The 19,356-nt window shown below is 53.5% G+C and overlaps 8 protein-coding genes across 8 annotated transcripts; 5 read left to right on the top strand and 3 right to left on the bottom strand.

Moving 5' to 3' along the window:
• Nucleotides 1-655: 655 nt before the first annotated feature.
• On the top strand, nt 656-1,270 carry AB675_3096 (uncharacterized protein; the record flags this gene model as incomplete). The annotated part of the gene is made up of 1 exon (XM_018143119.1): nt 656-1,270. One exon carries the CDS (start codon nt 656-658, stop codon nt 1,268-1,270), a length of 615 nt encoding a protein of 204 aa, XP_017997918.1.
• Nucleotides 1,271-3,894: 2,624 nt separating this feature from the next.
• Nucleotides 3,895-5,211, top strand: AB675_3095 (uncharacterized protein; the record flags this gene model as incomplete). The annotated part of the gene is made up of 3 exons (XM_018143118.1): nt 3,895-3,909; nt 3,988-4,472; nt 4,521-5,211. The coding sequence occupies 3 exons, from the start codon at nt 3,895-3,897 to the stop codon at nt 5,209-5,211; spliced, it is 1,191 nt and encodes a 396-aa protein (XP_017997944.1).
• Nucleotides 5,212-9,646: 4,435 nt separating this feature from the next.
• Nucleotides 9,647-10,181, bottom strand: AB675_3093 (uncharacterized protein; the record flags this gene model as incomplete). Its single annotated transcript, XM_018143117.1, has 2 exons — nt 9,647-9,958; nt 10,020-10,181. 2 exons carry the CDS (start codon nt 10,179-10,181, stop codon nt 9,647-9,649), a joined length of 474 nt encoding a protein of 157 aa, XP_017997887.1.
• Nucleotides 10,182-10,803: 622 nt separating this feature from the next.
• AB675_3092 (uncharacterized protein) lies at nt 10,804-11,835 on the top strand (the record flags this gene model as incomplete). The annotated part of the gene is made up of 2 exons (XM_018143116.1): nt 10,804-10,977; nt 11,041-11,835. The coding sequence occupies 2 exons, from the start codon at nt 10,804-10,806 to the stop codon at nt 11,833-11,835; spliced, it is 969 nt and encodes a 322-aa protein (XP_017997981.1).
• A 398-nt stretch (nt 11,836-12,233) lies between these two features.
• Nucleotides 12,234-12,560, bottom strand: AB675_3091 (Mitochondrial import inner membrane translocase subunit tim14; the record flags this gene model as incomplete). Its single annotated transcript, XM_018143115.1, has 1 exon — nt 12,234-12,560. The coding sequence occupies one exon, from the start codon at nt 12,558-12,560 to the stop codon at nt 12,234-12,236; it is 327 nt and encodes a 108-aa protein (XP_017997894.1).
• Nucleotides 12,561-14,186: 1,626 nt separating this feature from the next.
• Nucleotides 14,187-15,746, top strand: AB675_3089 (uncharacterized protein; the record flags this gene model as incomplete). The annotated part of the gene is made up of 1 exon (XM_018143113.1): nt 14,187-15,746. The coding sequence occupies one exon, from the start codon at nt 14,187-14,189 to the stop codon at nt 15,744-15,746; it is 1,560 nt and encodes a 519-aa protein (XP_017997786.1).
• Nucleotides 15,747-16,167: 421 nt separating this feature from the next.
• Nucleotides 16,168-16,881, bottom strand: AB675_3088 (3-oxoacyl-[acyl-carrier-protein] FabG; the record flags this gene model as incomplete). The annotated part of the gene is made up of 2 exons (XM_018143112.1): nt 16,168-16,764; nt 16,858-16,881. The coding sequence occupies 2 exons, from the start codon at nt 16,879-16,881 to the stop codon at nt 16,168-16,170; spliced, it is 621 nt and encodes a 206-aa protein (XP_017997821.1).
• Nucleotides 16,882-17,545: 664 nt separating this feature from the next.
• AB675_3087 (uncharacterized protein) lies at nt 17,546-18,472 on the top strand (the record flags this gene model as incomplete). Its single annotated transcript, XM_018143111.1, has 1 exon — nt 17,546-18,472. The coding sequence occupies one exon, from the start codon at nt 17,546-17,548 to the stop codon at nt 18,470-18,472; it is 927 nt and encodes a 308-aa protein (XP_017997833.1).
• Between the last annotated feature and the right edge of the window lie 884 nt (nt 18,473-19,356).

Here is a 19,356-nt window from a genome sequence, read left to right as displayed (position 1 = left end):
CAGTGTGGTCTTTCTAATGCCCCGCACAGCAGATGCGAACTCCTGCTTGACATGTCGTCGCCGTCGGATCAGGTGCGACAACCGTCTGCCCGTGTGCGAGCGATGCGAGAAGCGAGATGTGTATTGTGACCGCTCAAGTCCGTTGGTGGTCAAGCAGTACACGCCAGAGTCTGGTGTCGATCTGGACAAGACACCTCGAGAATTGCTGCAGGAAGCTCTCATAGCCAAACTCTTCGTAAGTACTCGTACCAGTGCCGTCAATGCTATGCTATCCGAGATGGCCTCGCTGACCATGCTCATCACAGCATGTCTACATCAAAGACTTAGCACCCTGGTATGACTTGTGTGACGAGACGCGGATGTTCGAACGCCAGGTCGCAGAGAAAGCACTTGATAGCGTGCTGTTGTTTTCTGCCATCATGCTTTCGCTGGGATATACATGCATCGGAAGGAGTCTTTCCCGAGGATAATAGCAGAGGCGTATCATGACAGATGCGTCAAGCTATTACTTGTTCTGTCGCCAGGTGCCCAGGAGGTGGAGGATGGTACTGCATTGGCATCAACATGCCTATTGTCATCATACGAGGTCCTGTCTTCGGAGGAGGAAGACCCCAGCCGTCATTTGTTTGGAGCCTGGTCGCTACTTCCGAATCCCATGCCCATATTCAGCGATAAGAGCCTAAAAGCCGCCGGGTTCTGGAACTTCTTGCGAAAGGACATCACATACGCCTTGATACACGAATGTCCGCTCAAACTTCGGCTGGAGCGTGCATCCTCGCAACCTATTTCCGACGACGATATCGCCAACAGTATGACGCTGTTGCTTGGGCGAGCAATCAATGTTGTATTCGGCGGCCACGAAGATAATGTTCTTCCAGACATCATGGAATGGCGGGGGACTCTGTCCAAGCAACCGTTCTCGAGAATCGATGATCGGCCATTTCCCACTGTTCGAATGATACAGGACTCCCAGGTTGCTGCAATGCAGTACTTCTATCTTGCGATGTGCTTGCTTCAGCCGGAAGAGCGCGTCGAATCCGCATTGGAGATCTATGGGTTGAGTATGTGTTCGGAGAGCGTTCCGGTGCTGGTCAACTCGTACGGAGCTATGGTATTTGCGGCGAAGTGGCTGCAGTCAAGCGAAGAGCAGCAGACGCTGGTCGATTTTCTGAGGAGCTCGGAAAGGAAGACTGGTTGGGCTGTTGGTGCGCTCGTGTCCAAGTTGAAAGAAGGTTGGGGTGAGTCAGGTGCTGCCGCGCTCAATCGGTGAGGTCAGTGTCACCTTTGGTCTTCAGTCAACCTGCAATGCTCTGTTCTGAAGCTTCGACATGTCATGGTGAAGTGGTGTTCGCTGGTCAAGATAACACGAGCTTTGATGAAGAAATGTCCAGAGCACCTGCCTACTTGACCAATTTAACCCCACCCATTTAGAGGTGGCAGGCAGTAGCAACATCGTGCCTTCCATCTGCTAGTTGGTTCTTCGCACCTACTGTCCGCACACAAGAACTGCTGAGATCAGTCTGATCCTGCTACTATCACTGAGCTCGCAGCTGCCCTTGAATCGGATTTCAGATCCCGATATTAGGGGTCTAGGTTTGCCCTAGGCCAAAGCATAAGGTGTAAAACTTTGAGGATTCTCGCGCCGCCATGGACTTTTGCAGATTAGGCATGTCTAGAATCTGGGGAATTTGCGATCCCTTCCGAGCTGATGAGATCTGGATCTTTTTTCGAGACAGCTCCTTGAGAAATGAGGCCGAGTGCTTCCGGGCACACTGATTGTTTCTGCTGGGGAGGCTGACTGAAGGCTGCTGCTACGGTCTTGATACTGAATTACTTGAAAGATGATCACCAAGAAAGCGATTCTTGTGGCGCTGTCGTGCCTCTCCGCAAGTTATGAGCCCCACACAGCCATCCGACGTGACACGCATTTGAAGCAGGGGTAGCTACCTAGCGCAGTTGCGTGTTCAAAAACGTGTCCGCCGATCAGCGTGCTAGAGGTACCTACATCGTAAGTCGCACTCCTCACTCAGATCAGGACTCGTATCTGCTATATCTCATGAATTTCGACCTTGCTCCTGTCAAAATAGAGTGATATTCTTCGCCCGTGGAGCAGATACAATCCATCAGCTCGAAGGAGAAGGGTGTCGTGACCTATGCCGTCAGAGGCGCAATTGCGTACTCGCCACGACCTTGCGCTAGAGGTCAGGCCCACAGTATTGGGGAGGGGGTGCGCGTGAACAGCCATAATCCGATGAATTGAACGTGGCCATGCAGCAAGTTCAGCAGCTGATAGGCCTATCCAAGCATGACAGCGCCACTTGACTGGAAGAACGGATAGAAGCTGAGGGCCAAACTCGTGCTCTGGTCGTGGTGGGCGGCCAAACCAGAATCAGCGTGGTTTTGCTGCAAGGTTCGCTTCGCTGCTCGAGGACCTGCAGCGAACAAGTGCAGGAAGCATGGACTAACCAGCTTGGTGTTGTTGCAGGAGGGGCTGCGATACAGGCCTACTACCTACGAGGTGTGCAATCAGTTGGAGAAGCATAGACGCGGTCCGTTATCTGGAATTTTGGATCACCCAGGTCTGGACTTCGAGCTCATGTTTGGATTGGTGGTTAGCATGAAATTGAAGTGGAAGACTAGAAGCCTGTAAAGCCAACACCGATGGTCTCGATAAGCGCAGGCCCCCGCGACGCACAGTGAAACAATTGGAAGGGCGGCACAGCAGTCCTAAAGTAATCTCCTTTGTCGCCCACGTCCAGGTGTAACTGTCCCCGCAAGAAACGTGCATGAGAAAGCAGCCATTCGGTATGCTGGAGTTCTCGACCTGGGCAGGTAGGCTCGCGCTATTGACTGTCGCGCATGAGCACAGCCGAGGCGAATGATACGGAGAATCGGGCAAGCAGCAACTCAGAAACGCCGTCACAAGATGCTTTGCGCAGTATATTGTGGCACGGGAGATTAGCCAGGAGCACCTGGACATTCCACATGGACAATTGAAAGGCCCAGCAGTATGGTAGGCATTTCTTTGGTAAGTTTGACGCATGAACAAAAGGCAGTTATCGTACCTGAACCGATGCCGATCGCGACATGGAGAAACTAGACCTAATTCATCGTCCTTGGGGGGCGGCGGCTGGATAGCGAAGGATAGCGAATATCTGGAGGGGATGGCATCAGGCCAGGATGATACCCAGCTATGGTGTGCTCTCAATGAGCTCCTCCTCGGGGCCTCATTCATCGCTCTCAGCTAAAAAGGCTGCGTGTAATAGTATCGAATGATCACTAAAAAAGTGGCCTAGATTACGCTGTTGCTTGAACTTGTGACCGATAACGGCAGCGCAAGCCAAAGGCCTGAGCCACACCTCTGACATGATCATCCCCATAAAAATAAAAAGTATTAGGGAGGAAGCGTGACTTTTAGCAGCATTATTCTATCATTGGACTTGGTCAGGCACACAACAATCAAGCCAAAGTCGGCCGGGATCAGTTGACTCCCGAACTTGCCTGGCCTTGTCCTTGCATTGCGACTTTCCCACTCGGTCGACGTGTACTCCTCATCCTCTTACTCGGCCTACTTTTTCCACGTCTCACTACTTTTCTTTTGCCCTTCTATACACTCGTCCACCACAACAAACAGTATACAACCACGTAGACCAGCAGCAGGCGGGATCTTTGTCGACCTATCCGGCCCGACCGTCCCACGCACGCGGTCGTGCAGGGCGTCGTTTTGGTTCCGCGTGCTGTTCGGTCCACAGTTCACCCCACTCCGGCTCACGACGATCGATCGGCTGTTGTCTTCAGGTTTCTACCACGCACACACAAACAGAAACACGCTCTCTTGCAACCTGCCATTATTTGTTTTCTCGTGACTTCCAAGCGAACGTCTTTTGCGCAGCCATGGCTTCTTCAAAGGTAAGCAGAACCCGCGTCCTATGTACCTGCCATCCAGCCATCGCTCGTGCTCACATTCTTTACTAATCTTAGGACCAGCCCACTCCTCGTCCTGTCTCGGGCAGCTTCTCAAAATATTCCAGACCTCACTCTCATTCCATATCACTTTCTGCAACAAACCCTAGCCACAGGGTCAACCGCCGAAAAAGTGTCAACGCTGCCGCTTCGTCCACAGCCCAGGCTGCTATAGCCGCCGCGTTAAAAGAATCTGGAAACGCGTCTAATATCTCCCACCGCAGGAGCATTGGCTCGAGAAAGGGCGAAGCACAGTCCCAGTCCATGAATTCGAGACCTGCCATGCACTCCTATTTTGGCTCCAGTGGTGTAACGGATCTGCCTGATCAAGAAGTTGTCGAGGATAATTCCCAAGACGACGAAGACATGGCTGCACAAAAGACGAAAGGTCGGAACCGGCGAGCCAGCGAGGGTTCCTACCTCATCAAAGGAGACAAGAAATCGAACGACCTCCGTTGTGACACGTGCGGCAAAGGCTACAAACACAGCAGCTGTCTGACAAAACATATGTGAGAAACGCAGACAGTGACTGTGTTTCAACTTGCTGACCGTATCAGGTGGGAGCACGATCCAGCTTGGGCCATCACGTCCAAGTTCTTGATCTCCAAGCATCAGCAGGTCCAACTGCTCGAAGCTGCTTCTGTCCTCTGCAACATGACTGTCGACGGTCACTCTGAAGCCGAAAGTTCGCTTGTCGATCCGACCGAGTCCTCGTCCGCATCTCCTGTATACTCAGGCTCCTCCGAAGCTCACGATGAGGTGAGCAGTGTTGAGACCACACCGCCTCCCATGCCTGAAGGCTATGCAATGCCCGAGACAAGAAGATACAGTGCAAGCAGCAATGGCTTGTCCCGCTCATATCGGTCAATCCACTCAAGCTCTTACGCTGAGAGTGCTCTGTCACCCGGGTTCCCACCACAGCGCTTCTCCGGTGTGAGTGACTTCCGGCCCTCCACATCTGGCACCGACGATGGGGCTCTGGCAGCCGCCGCCGCCGGCCTCACCTTCTCCGGCACCCCACGAACAAGGCCATCGATGGTCGGAGACGATGTACCTCCTGTACCACCCCTCCCTCAACAGTACCAGTCTCTCAGCAGCAAGTCTCCTGACGAAGCTCTGCATAATGCATACAATCCTTTGGGCATGCCTACTCAGACATTCTCCTACAATGTGTCAGACGAGCGTCATCACAGCGATCCACACGTATCGCAATATGACGACGAAGGCATGTTTCGGATGGAGGAATAAACCACACCCACAAGCCAGCCAAAGCTTGATGACATTCCTTACCACGACGTTCCCTTGGAGAAGCATTTCTGGTGTATTTATTCTATCTTATTAGCAGGCATACTACTTTATCTGGACAGCAGGGAGAATAGCGCTATCCAAGCTCCACGACACAGGTCCGAAAGCACCGATGAGTTGGTTAATCCCGACGAGGTTGAAGCGAGTTGGACTTGTATCCATGAAAGTGATCGTGTTGAGCAGGGGGCTTCTTCCACCAACAAAAATTATAAAACGACGAAAACGAAACAACATCATCCGCCGCTACAATAGCAACAGTCTATGAGTACCCGGCATCATCAACATCAACAGCCATGACTATCATATTGGTCCGATTATATAGGCGCAAGAGAGAGGCATATCGACGGTGATTGTGGTCAGCTTTGGAAAACCCATTTCCCAAGCCATCGATTGTCGCCGTTGAATGAACATCACTTTGCACCTGCTTTGCGCGCTGTCTGCGTCTAACGACTCTGCTCTTATATTTTGATTTAACTACTTTCGAAAAAAGTTTGTGCTGATCGTCAGGTTTGAAATCGATCTACACTTCATCGATCGCAGATCCATTCAAGGTACACGAATGCTAGGTTACAATCCCAGCTGACAATTCCACGAAGACGTAGAGGCCTCTGGGGCATTGACGATCACTACGAGGACAAGTCTAGGTACCCGGGACCGAATTTGTGGGCGGGCTGGGGGCGATCGACAATGCGAGTGTCACGGAGAGTGGTCCTGCGATAAGGCTGCTGGCATGCATGCCCTCGCCTGCAGCTACCCGCGGCACAACATTGCTTGCTGATGATGCTGACTCCGATGCATAGGCTCTCGAGTGGCGGTTCAACATATTTTCTGGGGATTCGGACCTCCATTTGACGATGACTTCGATGGCCAGCGACTGCTGCAAGTGCTACAAGCTGCCCACATCAAACGTTTCACAGACAGCACCGAAGCTCTGCTGACAACACAAGCACCCCGCAATACCCATGAGCTCTCTGTCCTACCCAGCATACTTACCACACTGCCGGCCTACCCGTTTACAGACCGGAGCATTTTCCCCGTTCCAGCTAAACTTGTTGAGCAGCAGGCTCCGGAGGCCTCTGTGTCGGCTTGCTCGTCGAAGATGACTGGTCGATAATCCGAGATGTCAGATGACTCCGAGGGAAACGAGGCTCCATCGCTTTCGCTGATACTTGAGGCAATGATTTGCGTAGGTGGGTCGATACACTGGTTACACGTTGTGGGGGACAAGAGGGCTACCGACAAAACAATGGCAGAATATGCGGAAGAAGCTACAACACGAATCACTCAGTCAAAAACAATTGGACTGTGTCTGACGGTGCTCAGCAGCTTATCGTGTGATAGCGACTTCGACTTTCGCTCAGGACAACGATCAGCCGCCCAGTGTGCACGTGTCGTTGGTGGTGAGCAATATCATCTCTGCTAGCGGAAATCCATCTCCATGATTGCCCAGATGCTGGCATCTTCAACACACTTCAAAACCACCATATTATCTATTCCAGGTTAACAGCTACAGCAAGCACGAAACGTGGGAGCACTTCCAACAATTTTGTTGGTACTTTCGGTGCGCTGCCGAAGTTTAGACGCGTGGCGGCCGGATCAGATCGCCGATCGCCAAGCAATGAAATGCGAACCAATGGTAGGTTATGTGCTTGCTCTCGAGCATTGCCAATTGGTATGCGTTCTTCACGCTCTGAACGAGTCATGTGTTCTCACTGGCAAGATCATGAACGAACTCTACGCGTCCACAACAGGCGGCCCGACCGAGACAGACCGGTGGAATGGGCGAAGCATCTCAGTAGGTACTCATTCTGGAAGGAAGTTACTCATGCATCCTTCTCCTTCGCGAACAGTAAGCACTTTGGGCGGTTGGTTCTCAGAGCCTGTCTTATATCGCAACACATGGTCTTACGCGTGCGTGTGCGAGCATGCAGAGACTTTGATGTTACTGCGGCGACCAACTCAGCTTGTTGGTCCAGCTGAAGGCAAGACACCATCGTCACATGAACTCTATCCGTACTCACATTTATGGAAGGCCACAGCTCTCTCTATCAACATACTAGTCTCGAGGCAGGCTCAAAAATATAGTATCGTCCAGTTATTCAGACACAGACTCTTCCCTTCGATGCTAAGGTGTCGCTCGATCGGCAATGAGTCGTGCGTATGTCCCAGCTGGCAGCGCTTTCCCTGCTGCTGAGAGACACACCGTGTCCTCGTAGCCATTGCAGCATATCTTTGCCTTCTTCTTCGGGGCACTGAGAACAATCGTAACAGGGTGCTTCTCGGGACGATGATGAAAGAAAGTCGACAGGGTCAAGTATCTCATCTGTTGACCGCTCTAGCCGCTGAGGCAGACATTTCTAGTATCCAGCATTCGGTGAGAGCTCTGTCGGCTGGTAGCAAGGACGACTCCCAAGGATTCTCCTACGGAGTTGACGATTGTCACGACTACTCGGCGAATGCCGGACGGTCTTATTTCTGAGTCCCAGACGCAAAACCTACCTTTGCGTTCATCGATCCTGGTGTTGTGGGTGGTTTGTGGGATTGCAAGCGGTCCTTCGAGGGTGCAAGCATACTTGCGACAAGCTCTACTCGCCTTCATACTTGGCAGATGGCAACGCAAAGGCATGCAATTGCTTTGGAAAACACTTAGAACCGCCAGGTTGGCCGACCAATATCGCATATCAGAGCAAAGGCAGGCAGAGACCAAAAATGCTTGGCGTACACTCGGAATTAGACAACGAGTTCAGCAAATGCACGGCTTGAACCGACACCAATTGCTCTCCCTCATACTTCAGATTGCTAGCAAGGTGATACGAGAACGTCGCTGCAGGCCCATCCGAAAGGTCGCACAAGGAAGTGCTTAAGCTATCAACCGAAGCTGTCCTCGAAAGCCATGGCATCGCCTCAGGCAGCAGCATTCTCGAGACCACTGGTGACCGCTGCTGTGCCTACACATGCCAGCTTCATGAACAAATCTGCTTCCACGTCGGTCCGTCCCTGAGCTTTTAAATTTGCCATCTCGTGCCTTTTCTCCTGCCCGGTCAACACTTTGGCTCGGACAATCGGAGCCATCTGCCCTGCCTCGAGCGAACTTCATCGATCACCGACCATGGCGACTGACATCTGGTAAGGACCTGCCCTGTGGTCGCAGTCCCGACGACCTATATCCGCAGTGCTGGACTATACACTGACCACGGCGTCCAACCGAACAGTCCTGTATACGCCGTGAGTTCCCCCCTGGTGACTCCTAAGCCCAACCATACCAGTCGCGAATATCACCAGTCCCTGTCCCGCCACGAAAAGACGAACACCCAGACGACCAGACTACTGACATCCCAGCCCAGCCCTTCTTCTCAGCCATAGGCTGCACAACCTCCATCGTCTTCGCCTGCTTCGGCGCCGCGTACGGCACAGCAAAGTCCGGCGTTGGCATCATGGCCGCAGGCATCCTTCGCCCTGACCAGATGGTTCGCAGCTGCATGCCTACTGTCATGGCTGGGATTGTTGCTATTGTTCGTCTTTGCTACCTTCCTTCCTCCTGAGTGATCATTGTGCGGCTGACGCCGCGACTGACTCCGCGAATAGTATGGTCTAGTGATATCGCTGCTGATATCAGGCAAGCTCTCCTCCGCTCTCCGTATCGCGCCCTCGCTGCCGCTGTCGACGGCCTTCATGCACTTCGCAGCAGGTCTTTCCGTCGGGTTAGCGGGTCTGGCGGCGGGGTTCAGTATTGGGGTAGTGGGGGACGCGGGAGTGAGGGCGAGCGCGCAGCAGCCTAGGTTGTTCGTGGGGATGATGCTTGATATTGATCTTTGCGGAGGTGTTGGGGCTGTATGGGTTGATTGTTGGGTTGTTGGTTGTTAGTGGGGCTGGGGAGGGGGGTTGTTGATGGGGTGGGTTGGAGGTGGTTGGGCCCCTAGGAGGGTTTGAGGGTAGGGGAGAGAAATGAAGTTGATTCAAACAACACACAGCTTTAGTGAAAACCTCCTTGCGGAGCCCTGCGGTGACAGTGAATCGCTAGCTGCGGTTTGCTGCGGGAATTGACTTGATGTGAAAGGTATAAGTAGCTGCCTTGCTTTCGATATTTTCTTCTTCTATCACCATCGCTGATGACGAGGAACATGATGGTTGTCATGCCATGCTAGCATTCGCTTGCTAACTGGTTGGGCGAGCTTGGATCAGCAAGCAGACAGACAGGCCTACCGAGACTTAGTTCTAGGAGAAATTGGGCATGGTTGAAAGACAGGCATTGGAAAAACGAGGATGGCGAGGAATTGAGCAGCGTGTCCGCGGTAGGAATTATCGAGGCAAATGTCGTGCATATGATGGCTGGACTGATAGTACCAGCAGCTGGAAAATGATTACAGCGTGGACCTTCTTAGGAAGTTGGCGCCAGGTCAAACCCAACAACATTGCCCGTCTCCACCCTCACGACACCCATGCCTGGTGCCTTCGCATCCAGCAGTACCAGCTCATCCGGCTTGACGACCTCGAGATTGTACTTGACCTGCTCTCTAACCTTTGGATCCTCCGAGTCCGCATTACCGGCTAACGCGTTGAGGAACCCAGGTACGTCTGCGTCACCCGCGAGCGTGAAGATGGCAATGCCGTCGAACTCGATCACTTCGTTCGTCGGCGTTCTGGTGTTGGGAAGTGGCTGGTTGGAGACTACTGTCCCCGAGACTTGGATCTGAAGTTCTGAGTGAGCTGCTGCGTCCTCCAGCTGGGCGTTTTGGAGAGGCATGACAGACTTGTTGATAGAGCAACCCTCCAAACACCGACAGCATTGGCGCAGCGAGGGGACCGTGGTGGCCTTCCCAGTACTTCCAGAACTCTTCGCGCGTCTTAAAATTCGGGTTGCGCTTGAGATGGGCAATGAAGACGATCTTCTGGGTTTTGGGGAAGGAAGACATTTGAGCTGCCGTGGACTTGCTGTTGGCTGTAGATCAGTAGGTAGTGAGTTCTTTTCTCATGCGTATGAAGCACGAAATCTTGAAGGGATTGACACGCTGTATGTGCCTTTGTACGACCCGAAGGTCCTGCATGTCAATTGTAGGGGTTTTGGTCTCAACACGAGACGCATTCCTGTTCGATCATAGCTCAAATCTGGGAAAACCATATCCGGCACCCGGCGATCACGTCTAAACGCGACACTGTGTGTAGAGTCAGCATCCATCTTACCAGCTCACTGATCATCAGCAAGTTGGAAGCATTGCTGGAGGCTTTCTAGTCACATAAGATGTAGTGGTTTGAAGTCAAGATCTCGAGCGGTGAAGAAACGGAAAGAAGACTATCGCAGACGAGGCAACCGCCAAGACGGGCGCTCCTTCCTCATTCACCATTCGACGGTCACTCTCGTATCTGGTAGCCAAGCTTACGATGCCCAAAGCAAGGTTGCATGCGAGATCGTACGACTCTTGACTGCTAAGGCCGAGGCTTTTGCAGCGGTGTCGTGCGCTTCTCCTCTCTTCGGACAACTCTTAGAGGTCTTCCAAGGACATAATCTGATCACCATCAACCTTGCCAGAGCGCCGTATGGCGAACAAAGGACTCAAGGCAGCGGAACTGATAAGCCACCCGGCATTCAAGAATCTCAAATGGAAGCTTCCGCCGACAGAAGAAGGCTATGCGGAAGTTGCCAAAGGCCGAAGCGGTGGTCCGTTCAAGCTATGGTATGAGGTTCATGGAAAGGGCGCGACGAGGATAGTGGTAAGCGGTACTCTGACCAATTCCAACAACTGCATAAGGAAGTGTCTGATATGAATTTTGTAGTGGATCATGGGCCTCGGAGCATATCGAACGGCCTGGAAACGGCAGACTAGATATTTCGGCCTCACGCACGATCAATACACATCCTTGGTCTTTGACAACCGCGGAGCAGGCAAATCTGATAAGCCAACATGCCGTTACTCGACCTCTGAGATGGCAAAGGACATAGCGGATCTCCTTGTGCAGGTCAAGTGGCTAAAGGACGACTTTACTCTGCTGGATCCCAAGCAGAAGATCAACGTTGTCGGTGTGTCCATGGGCGGCATGATCGCTCAAGAGCTTGGTATTTTCCTGCCGTCTGGGACGCTCAATACCTTGTTCCTGGTGTCGACTTGGCCGAGAGCAGTAAGGACAGTACCATACATGGAGCACCTCAAGCAGCGTGCGAACATGTTCATTCCACGCGACATTGATATCCAGCTGGATGGAATCTGTGATCGGTTGTTCTCAAATGACTTCCTTGCGGTCCCAGATACGGAAGGCGATGAGGCGTATGGGCCCGGCGGGCCAAACTATCCTACCAACCGCGATCGATACGCTGCTGGAGAGATGGACAAGCGAATGGATCCAGACGGTTTCACGAAGAAAGGCTTTATTCTTCAAGCAATCGCAGCGGGTTGGCATTACAAAAGTCCGGAGCAGGTTCGAGACATGGCAAAGCACGTTGGCGAAGGCAGGGTGGCAGTCGCACATGGCACGGTCGACAAAATGCTCACGTTCAACCACGGCGAGTTGCTGAGGGATGAGATCGGTGAGAGCGTGGAATGGCGGAAGTATGAGGCAGAGGCCATGTCCTGATGTGGGAGGAGGAGAAAGACTTCAATGACTGGATCGCTGGATTCATCGCGAAGTGGGAGAAAGCAGATAGTTGATGTTGCTTATGGGGCTCTGCAGGCACTGTAGCGCTGGCCTGAGCCGATATACCCCTTACAGCTGCTGAATGTCACATGTGTGTACAATTGAGTCGAGATGTTGTACATTTGCTTGCCAAGAAAATCGCCTTCACGATATACCCGCAAAATCTCCCTTGACTGAACCTGAACGCCTTGCTGAAGCCCCATGAAACATCCGCCGTTGGGTGATGAGTCGAAATCGCCTGTATAATCGTGCGTAGCCCTCCACTTCCTTCGCCCTCGTATGGCAAATCCACCTTCCCAGCCCAACGCTCCGAGCACTCTTTTTCCACCGTTTGCCCATCATCCCCCTCGATCCAACAGCTCCTTCGCCTCATTGATCTTACTCGCCAAATACGGACTCCCGCCCCGATCCGGATGATTCGCCAACATCACCTCCCTATGCCGTTTCCGCAATTTCTCTTTCGTCAAACTTCGTTCAGGCAGCTCGAATATCAGGGAAGCTTCCTTTTTTGTCATCTTCTGCTCGAAACCGCCCTTGTAGAAGGCCTTGCCGAGGGCATTGAATGCGGTCGGGTTGCGCCAGCGGCGGAAGGCGACGACGCCGGCGCGGCCGAGGAAGGCGGCGCCTGCTATGCCGAGGCCGATTGCGAGGGTTGATGTTGCCATGGAGTGGTGTAAACTAAGACCTGGGGACGCCGAGATTGGATATCTGATGCGGCAAGAGGCTCGATGTGACGTGGGTGATTGTGTAGAGCGTGTGGCTGGATGATGGTAGAGTCGGAAGCAGAAGACGAATCGAAGGTCTCAAAGAATTGTCGCAGCGGAAATCGTTTCCGGACGATCTCGATCTCCATTTATCTCCGAAACAATTTTTTGGCCGCCTCCGCAATTCATGAGTCGAGAATTCCTACGACACCGCACGCACCACTACATCAAGTTCAGAGCTACAGCAGGTCAGCGTAGGTTCTGTCCAAGGCGTTCGAGTGCCCATCGAAGTCCTCAGCACCGTCAGCGGCGCCGCAGCGCCCGCTCCTTCAAGATGAGGTATGCCCGCCCACAACCGCTACCACGGCTCCAATTAACCATACCAGAATCGAAACATGCCACCTCTGCTCCCGCCCAATCTACCCCTCCAAAGGCATCACCTTCGTCCGCAACGACGCCAAAATGTTCAAATTCTGCCGCTCCAAATGCCACAAGAACTTCAAAATGAAGCGCCAACCCCGCAAGCTCAAGTGGACCAAAACCCACCGTGCCCTGCGCGGCAAAGAAATGATCGTCGACCAGTCCCTCCTACTCGGTCAATTCGCCAAACGTCGTAACGCGCCCGTCAAATATGATCGGAACTTGGTGCAGGCAACGATCAAGGCAATGGAGAGGATCGAGGAGATCAGGGCGAAGCGGGAGCGGGTGTTTACGAAGAATAGGCTGAGTGGGAAGGCGGCGAGGGAGCAGAAGCGGAAAGAGGATCTCAAGGTTGTGGCTGAGGGTGAGCATCTTATTCGGAAGGAGCTGCAGGATTTGGAGGCGGCGAGGTTGGAGGGTAAGGAGGTTGTGTTGGAACAAGAGCAAGAACTTACACAGGTATTGGGCGAGGAGAGACTAAGAATGAAGTCGAAGCGGAGGATGATCAGAGGTGGTGGAACGGAGGAGGAGATGGATCTGGATTGAAGGATGGTGCTGGCTACGATATCATGGCGTTACGATACCCGGCGTTCAGGTTGGGCATGATGGAAAAGTCCCTAGGCAATGGCTTGTTCGGCAGCAATCAAGGCTAGGTCCCTGTTCGGATCTGAGATGGCCGTGCTTTCCATTATGTTGACGAGCTCAAGGACTCTCAAATCGGCAAGCGCAGCTAAGGACTGTTCTGCTTCCTTGTCCACTGCTTTTGCCGGCTTCATCGAACTCAGTAGTCACAAGTGAATCAGTGGCTAAGCATCGAAGTCCTGCACCGGGTTCAGGAAATCCTCGACGGTCGCTTCGAGTACGCCTTGGCTCAGACCGGCTGACAAGCAATTCGATAACGCCGACCGAGTATCTCCTTTGTCCTTCCGTTGTCTGCTCATCCATTGTCTTTGCACTGGCTTCTCAATCTCTCCTTGTTTCCTTTGTGGTGTGCGGCCATTCATGACAAAGCACTTTGATCGATGAGGCCAGACAAAGGCTTCCAGGCATGCATATACGCAGCGAAGTATCGCATTCCTATGATGGTGGGTCCATCATTCGATCCCTCCCCGAATGCTACATCGAACAAGGACGCTATCACATAGTACCTTTGACGAAACAGCATCGATGACACAAAACGAAAGCGGCTTACAGCGCTTCCTCTCGCTACGCAGAGGCGCAAAAGCTACCCAAACAACACTTCCAACCGTGCCAGAACAGCAGATCGAAGCACAGATGGACCCCTCGCAATGTCAGTCGTCGTTTGAATCCTTTCCCAAGATTCCTGATCAGCTGGTATCTGGCCCCAAACCTCCGACGTCGTCGGCAGACCCAGTCTTCCAATCGTCCCTGAGGCGCGCCCCATCAGCTGCCCAAAAGTCTCTGAACTCAATACTGACAAGGTCTGACTCAGTTCGCAGTATGCGGGCCGCAGCAACAGCAGCCTCATCTGCAACTTCACGCCCAAAGACGACACTCACGATGGAAACTGTCCCGATATCCCCTGTTCTTGTGCCAGGTCGTCCCAGCGGGTACGTCTACAACATCGAGAACACTCCGCCCGAGTCGCCTGCCAGCAACGATTCGCCAGACAAGAGCACCAGCTATGGTGACTTCTTCCAGTCTGTCGTGTCGTTAGGTCGAGCAAAGACTCCTATTTCTATTCGCGAGGCTATTCGCGAGGAAGTGCGCGATGCGGCAGGTGCACGCACAATTCAACCTACAAACGTGATTATGGCTCGTCACGCAAGCCACCGACTGTCCACCACACCAAGCGGCCAGCCAAATGTCAGCCATCGCACTTCTGTGATGATCAAGCGAGCACGGAAAGCCGTCGAGACTCCTCCGAAGCTGCGATCGACCATGCGGCAGCAGGCTGCGAACCCGGGTCTGGCGCTGGACGTAATGGACTTGGATGAGAGTGAGGATGATACGACTCCCGAGATCATGGTCACCGCTCCCACGCCTACTGGACCCGCCGAGGTACCCCCGAAGTGTGACTACACAGGTAAGAATCCCTCCTGGGCTGACATGATGGATGAGGATGAGGACAATGATGTCTTTGAACTTGCTCCTCCCTCAGCCGAAACATCATCGGTAGAGGAGAATACGCTTTCTGATGCGAGCAAACGTAAGCTTGACAACGCTTTCGACGAGACTGAGCTGACCACATGCCCTCGCAAGCGTGCAAGGACAGCCGGCAAGCGCATGCGAGAGGTATTATCTCGTGGCATCAGCCGACGGTTGCCAGGCCCTCCAGCACCCACCTTCCCTACCCTACCCACCGAGATCCGCCAACAAATCATCTCCGAAACCGTCCCATCACACCTCCTACTCTGCACCCAATCCACCAAGACACACGACGACGGTAGCCTGTACCTAGCAACCAGATGGTTCGACGAGATCGGCGACGACAAGTGGTTGCCCGGCCTGCTGACCGTGAACAAGGAATTCCATGCTATCGTCGCCGAGATTCTTCCGGAGCGTCGTCGAGTCGTTCATCCGGGGATGCTGGAGCGGTTTGGTGATGAAGAGTTGAGGGGAATGGATGAGGGTACGCTTGATGATGAGTATATTAAGGCGTTGTTGCTGGAGGTGCGTCTGCGGGAGAGAGGTCAAGATCGTCCATCAGCAGAGGGAAGTCAGGAAACTGTCGTCTTACACACCGCACGCTTGCATAGAAGGTAAGTGAACTTCAAGGTAAGTGATACTCGTATGCCCTGTTGCATTAGAGACTAGGTAAGTAATTCGAGTAGAGATGTATCTGCTCAATGTAATGAAGTTGTCTGAACCTCGCACAAATGTTATCAGTAATACCACCCAATCTCCTTCCTGCCAGTAGTCTTCGTACCCAGGAAGGCTTTTTTTTCGACAGCCACTCACCCTCTCAGACCCCTTCTTGCCTTCACTCAAGCAGCAGTCCACCCATTATCAACCCCAACCTCCGCCCCGTTAACCTCATTTGCCCCCTCCCCCGCCAAGAAACAAATCGTCCGCGCAATCCCGTCCGGCGTCGCGATCGCAACTGCCATGCACGCCGTGTAAGGCTGTGTGGCCGCGTACCCTTCCTGATTCATCTGAATTTGGGAATTCGCGTAGATATTCGTCGCTACTCCGCCTGGTAAGACGGCGTTGCAGCGGATTCCTTGCTCGCGGTACATCCACGCCGTGCTGCGGGAGAGGCCGAGGAGAGCGTGTTTGGAGACCGTGTAGGCTGTGCCGGCGCTGCGCCGTGCTTGCTGGCGGTGGAGCAGAGGTTTACTATGCTGCCCTTGGATGGGGTACGGGGAGGGCCTTGCTCGCCGCGGAAATTGAAGGAAGGGGCAGCGTTGGCGGGAGGCTTCGGGTCGTTTCTGAGCATGTAGGGGATTACAGCGCGGATCAGGTGGAAAGGGCCGTTGAGGTTGATGTTGAGGACTTTGGTCCAGGCGGCGTCGGTCACAGAGGCGGTGGGGGAGAAGTCGTCCATTACGCCGGCGTTGTTGATTAGGATATCGATGTGCCCGAACTTGGTGAAGATGGCGTCGACAATCTCTACGACGGCGTCGTTGGAGGAGACATCGCACTGGTAGTATGTGACCGAATCTTGGTTGGGATTAGTGGGTGCGTCGGCAAGGTCGAGGTTGGCGACTTGGGCGCCTTGGGCCGCGAGGAGGGCGACTGTGGCGGCACCGATGCCTGAGTTCCCGCCTGTTACGATCGCGACCTGATGGGTAGGATTAGTACTAGGTTAGTGCCAGGGGATCCTGTAGACGAGGCTGGACGTGATAGTAGTGGATTCAGCTAAGGGAAAGCATACCTTGCCTTCGAATTGAAGAGCCATTGTGGGAATTTAATAGCTGAATACTGCTACTATGAAAGACGTCTAGCACGTTAGGATTCTCCTAGGACGTTTTATGTTTTATGAGGTTTCGAGCATCCTGGTGACAACGGTACCTGCACTTCGTACGTTCACCTACCGTGTTGCACCACCCGGCTGCGAGTGCTAGTGCTGCGGATCGTCCCTCATGATGGAGCCCGCAACGTTTCCTGCATTCGGGCTCTATGTTGCGGCGGCATGGTACTTACGTGTGAAGTCACTCTTGTTGCGGCGGGGTCGTCCCCCGGGTCTCTTGACAAGGTTGGAGGCTGATGGAGGGCGCAGCAAGCCTGTTGACAACAGTAGCTCGTATTGTAGGGGTTTGAGACCGCGTACATTCGGAGGTGCTCATTCGTATGGGTAGTGGCGTCAAACCCATGCTATTGATGAAGTCTACTGGGGATCATAGTTGCCGCTGCACGGGCTTCTGACAAGAACTTGAACTTTTCTTGAGGACGCGGCCCCGCGCGGCGGACGTTTCTCCAAATTTTGTCATGGCCGGATAACACACGTGCCAGCCAGCGTGCTGCACGCTCTGACGTCCTACGCGCATGGTCCCTAATAATCTAGTACCATTCCTGCCTCCTCCGGCAACCTCACCGCCCAAATCTGAGGCCCGCATATCACCATGCCCGCTGACCTTCTCTCACCAACTGAGCCATCCACATCCCAGGCCCCATCTACGTCCACTGCCATCGGTACGAACCCTGACCGGACCACGGAAGCAATCTACGCCCGGGTCCTAGCCTACGACTTCGACGCCGATCCGGACTATATCGCCGGCCTCGCGTCGATCTTGGGCCATCCGGAGACGCCGCCTACGCGGGAAGAGTTGGATGGGAATGGGGAGTTTGTCACTAGGGTCAAGTGTTTCTACTTTACAAGGAAGTTTGGGTTGGGGGACGTTGATCCAGATGCTTGGGGACGGTGGGCTGCCGCGCAGGGACCGAGGGGCGAGGAGGAAGAAGTCCGAGCGGCAGTAGGAGCAGAAGAGACCAACACCGCCGGGACTCTGGCTTCTGGTCGACTGCCTGTTGATTCCGGCAATACCACATTTACAACACCCTCAGACTCAACCTCAGGCCCTTCTACATACTCGACACTAACAGCACCACCAGACGCAAGTCCGACTGCACAGCAGCATCAGCCGACTCCGCAGGAAGGACCGCCTTATCCCCTCTCGTTCTCTGCTATTGTCGACCTGATCACCCGAAATGTGCCTGTTCCGGGGATCGAGACTGTGCCCGATACTGTCCTCGAGCATGGGAGCAGTAAGGTTGATCATACAGCGAAGAGGAAGAAGCCTTGGGAGAAGGATGTCAGTGCTGGTAGCACAGAGCTCGGCACTGCGTCTGCGCTGTCGTCATTTGGGCTGGCGGGGTCAACGACACCAGCAGATGGGCCGACTTCTGCGCAGGAACCAACGCCAGATAGCAATGGCCAGCGAATATCCAACGAAAGCATCGTCAACGGACATCTGTCTACTGGTGAAGGAGTGGTCAAGATTCTACAGCCGAATGCTATTCCGGACAGTGGACTTTTGGCTAAGGAGTGAGAAGGATCACCGGTCTTACTTTTCGGGCTCATAATACGTTCTATGTCCGGCAGCACCGATTGCGCGGTGCACATTACGCATTCGATGCATGGCTGAGAATCTGGTCTAATCCTTGAGCGAAACCGCAATTCTGGCGGACGCGAGACCTGCGGGCGAGGAGGCACCTCTAGTGCAGAGACGAATTTCTCGGCACATGAATATCCGGCCAAACACAGACCGCATCGTCTCTGCCGTACCAGAGCGATCACGAAGTCGGCGAGCGGTCGTATGGTTCCGCACAGATAACATAGCCAACTGAGTCCTGCTTGAGTACGGGTGACGCCAGAATCCCGCTCACAGGAAGGGCATCGATCACAACAACGACACGTTCAGTCAATCGCAGCTTTGCAAGGGATTGCCTGCAACATGGATCAGATCTGCGCCGCGAGCAACGGTGCTGCCTGGTGCAAAAGTGGCAAGCGAAAGTGGTGTCTACCGTCGCAAGATAACAGTCTGCTCAGGTACTCGGACATACTGAGGTCGAGGATATACTCATGCAAGAGTCGGCATGACTGTACAGAGAATTCGGGTAGAGGCACAGGCCTCTGATGCACCTGACTAGAAGATGAAGTGATGAAGTGATGAATGATGAGTGATGAGTCAATAGCGAATTGGGCTTTATTGGCGCAAGATGCAAGCCCGGAAAAACGCGGGCGAGCGGCCAACACGAGATCTTTCTTCGATGGAGAAATGTTCAACAGACCAATCATAGCTCAGAAAGGTGATGTTCGCTTCCGAAAATTTTGCAGAGACCCCTTCCTCCCGGAGTCGAGAGCGCGGTCGGCTGCATATTAACAAAATAATCTCCATCCTGCTCTTCACACATTGCCACGACTCTAAGAATC

This window comes from Cyphellophora attinorum (assembly GCF_001299255.1).
Source record: "Cyphellophora attinorum strain CBS 131958 chromosome Unknown Contig21, whole genome shotgun sequence".
Lineage (NCBI taxonomy): Eukaryota > Fungi > Ascomycota > Eurotiomycetes > Chaetothyriales > Cyphellophoraceae > Cyphellophora > Cyphellophora attinorum.
Note: the sequence above shows the minus strand (reverse complement) of the source record. Positions and strands in the feature narration are given on the sequence as shown.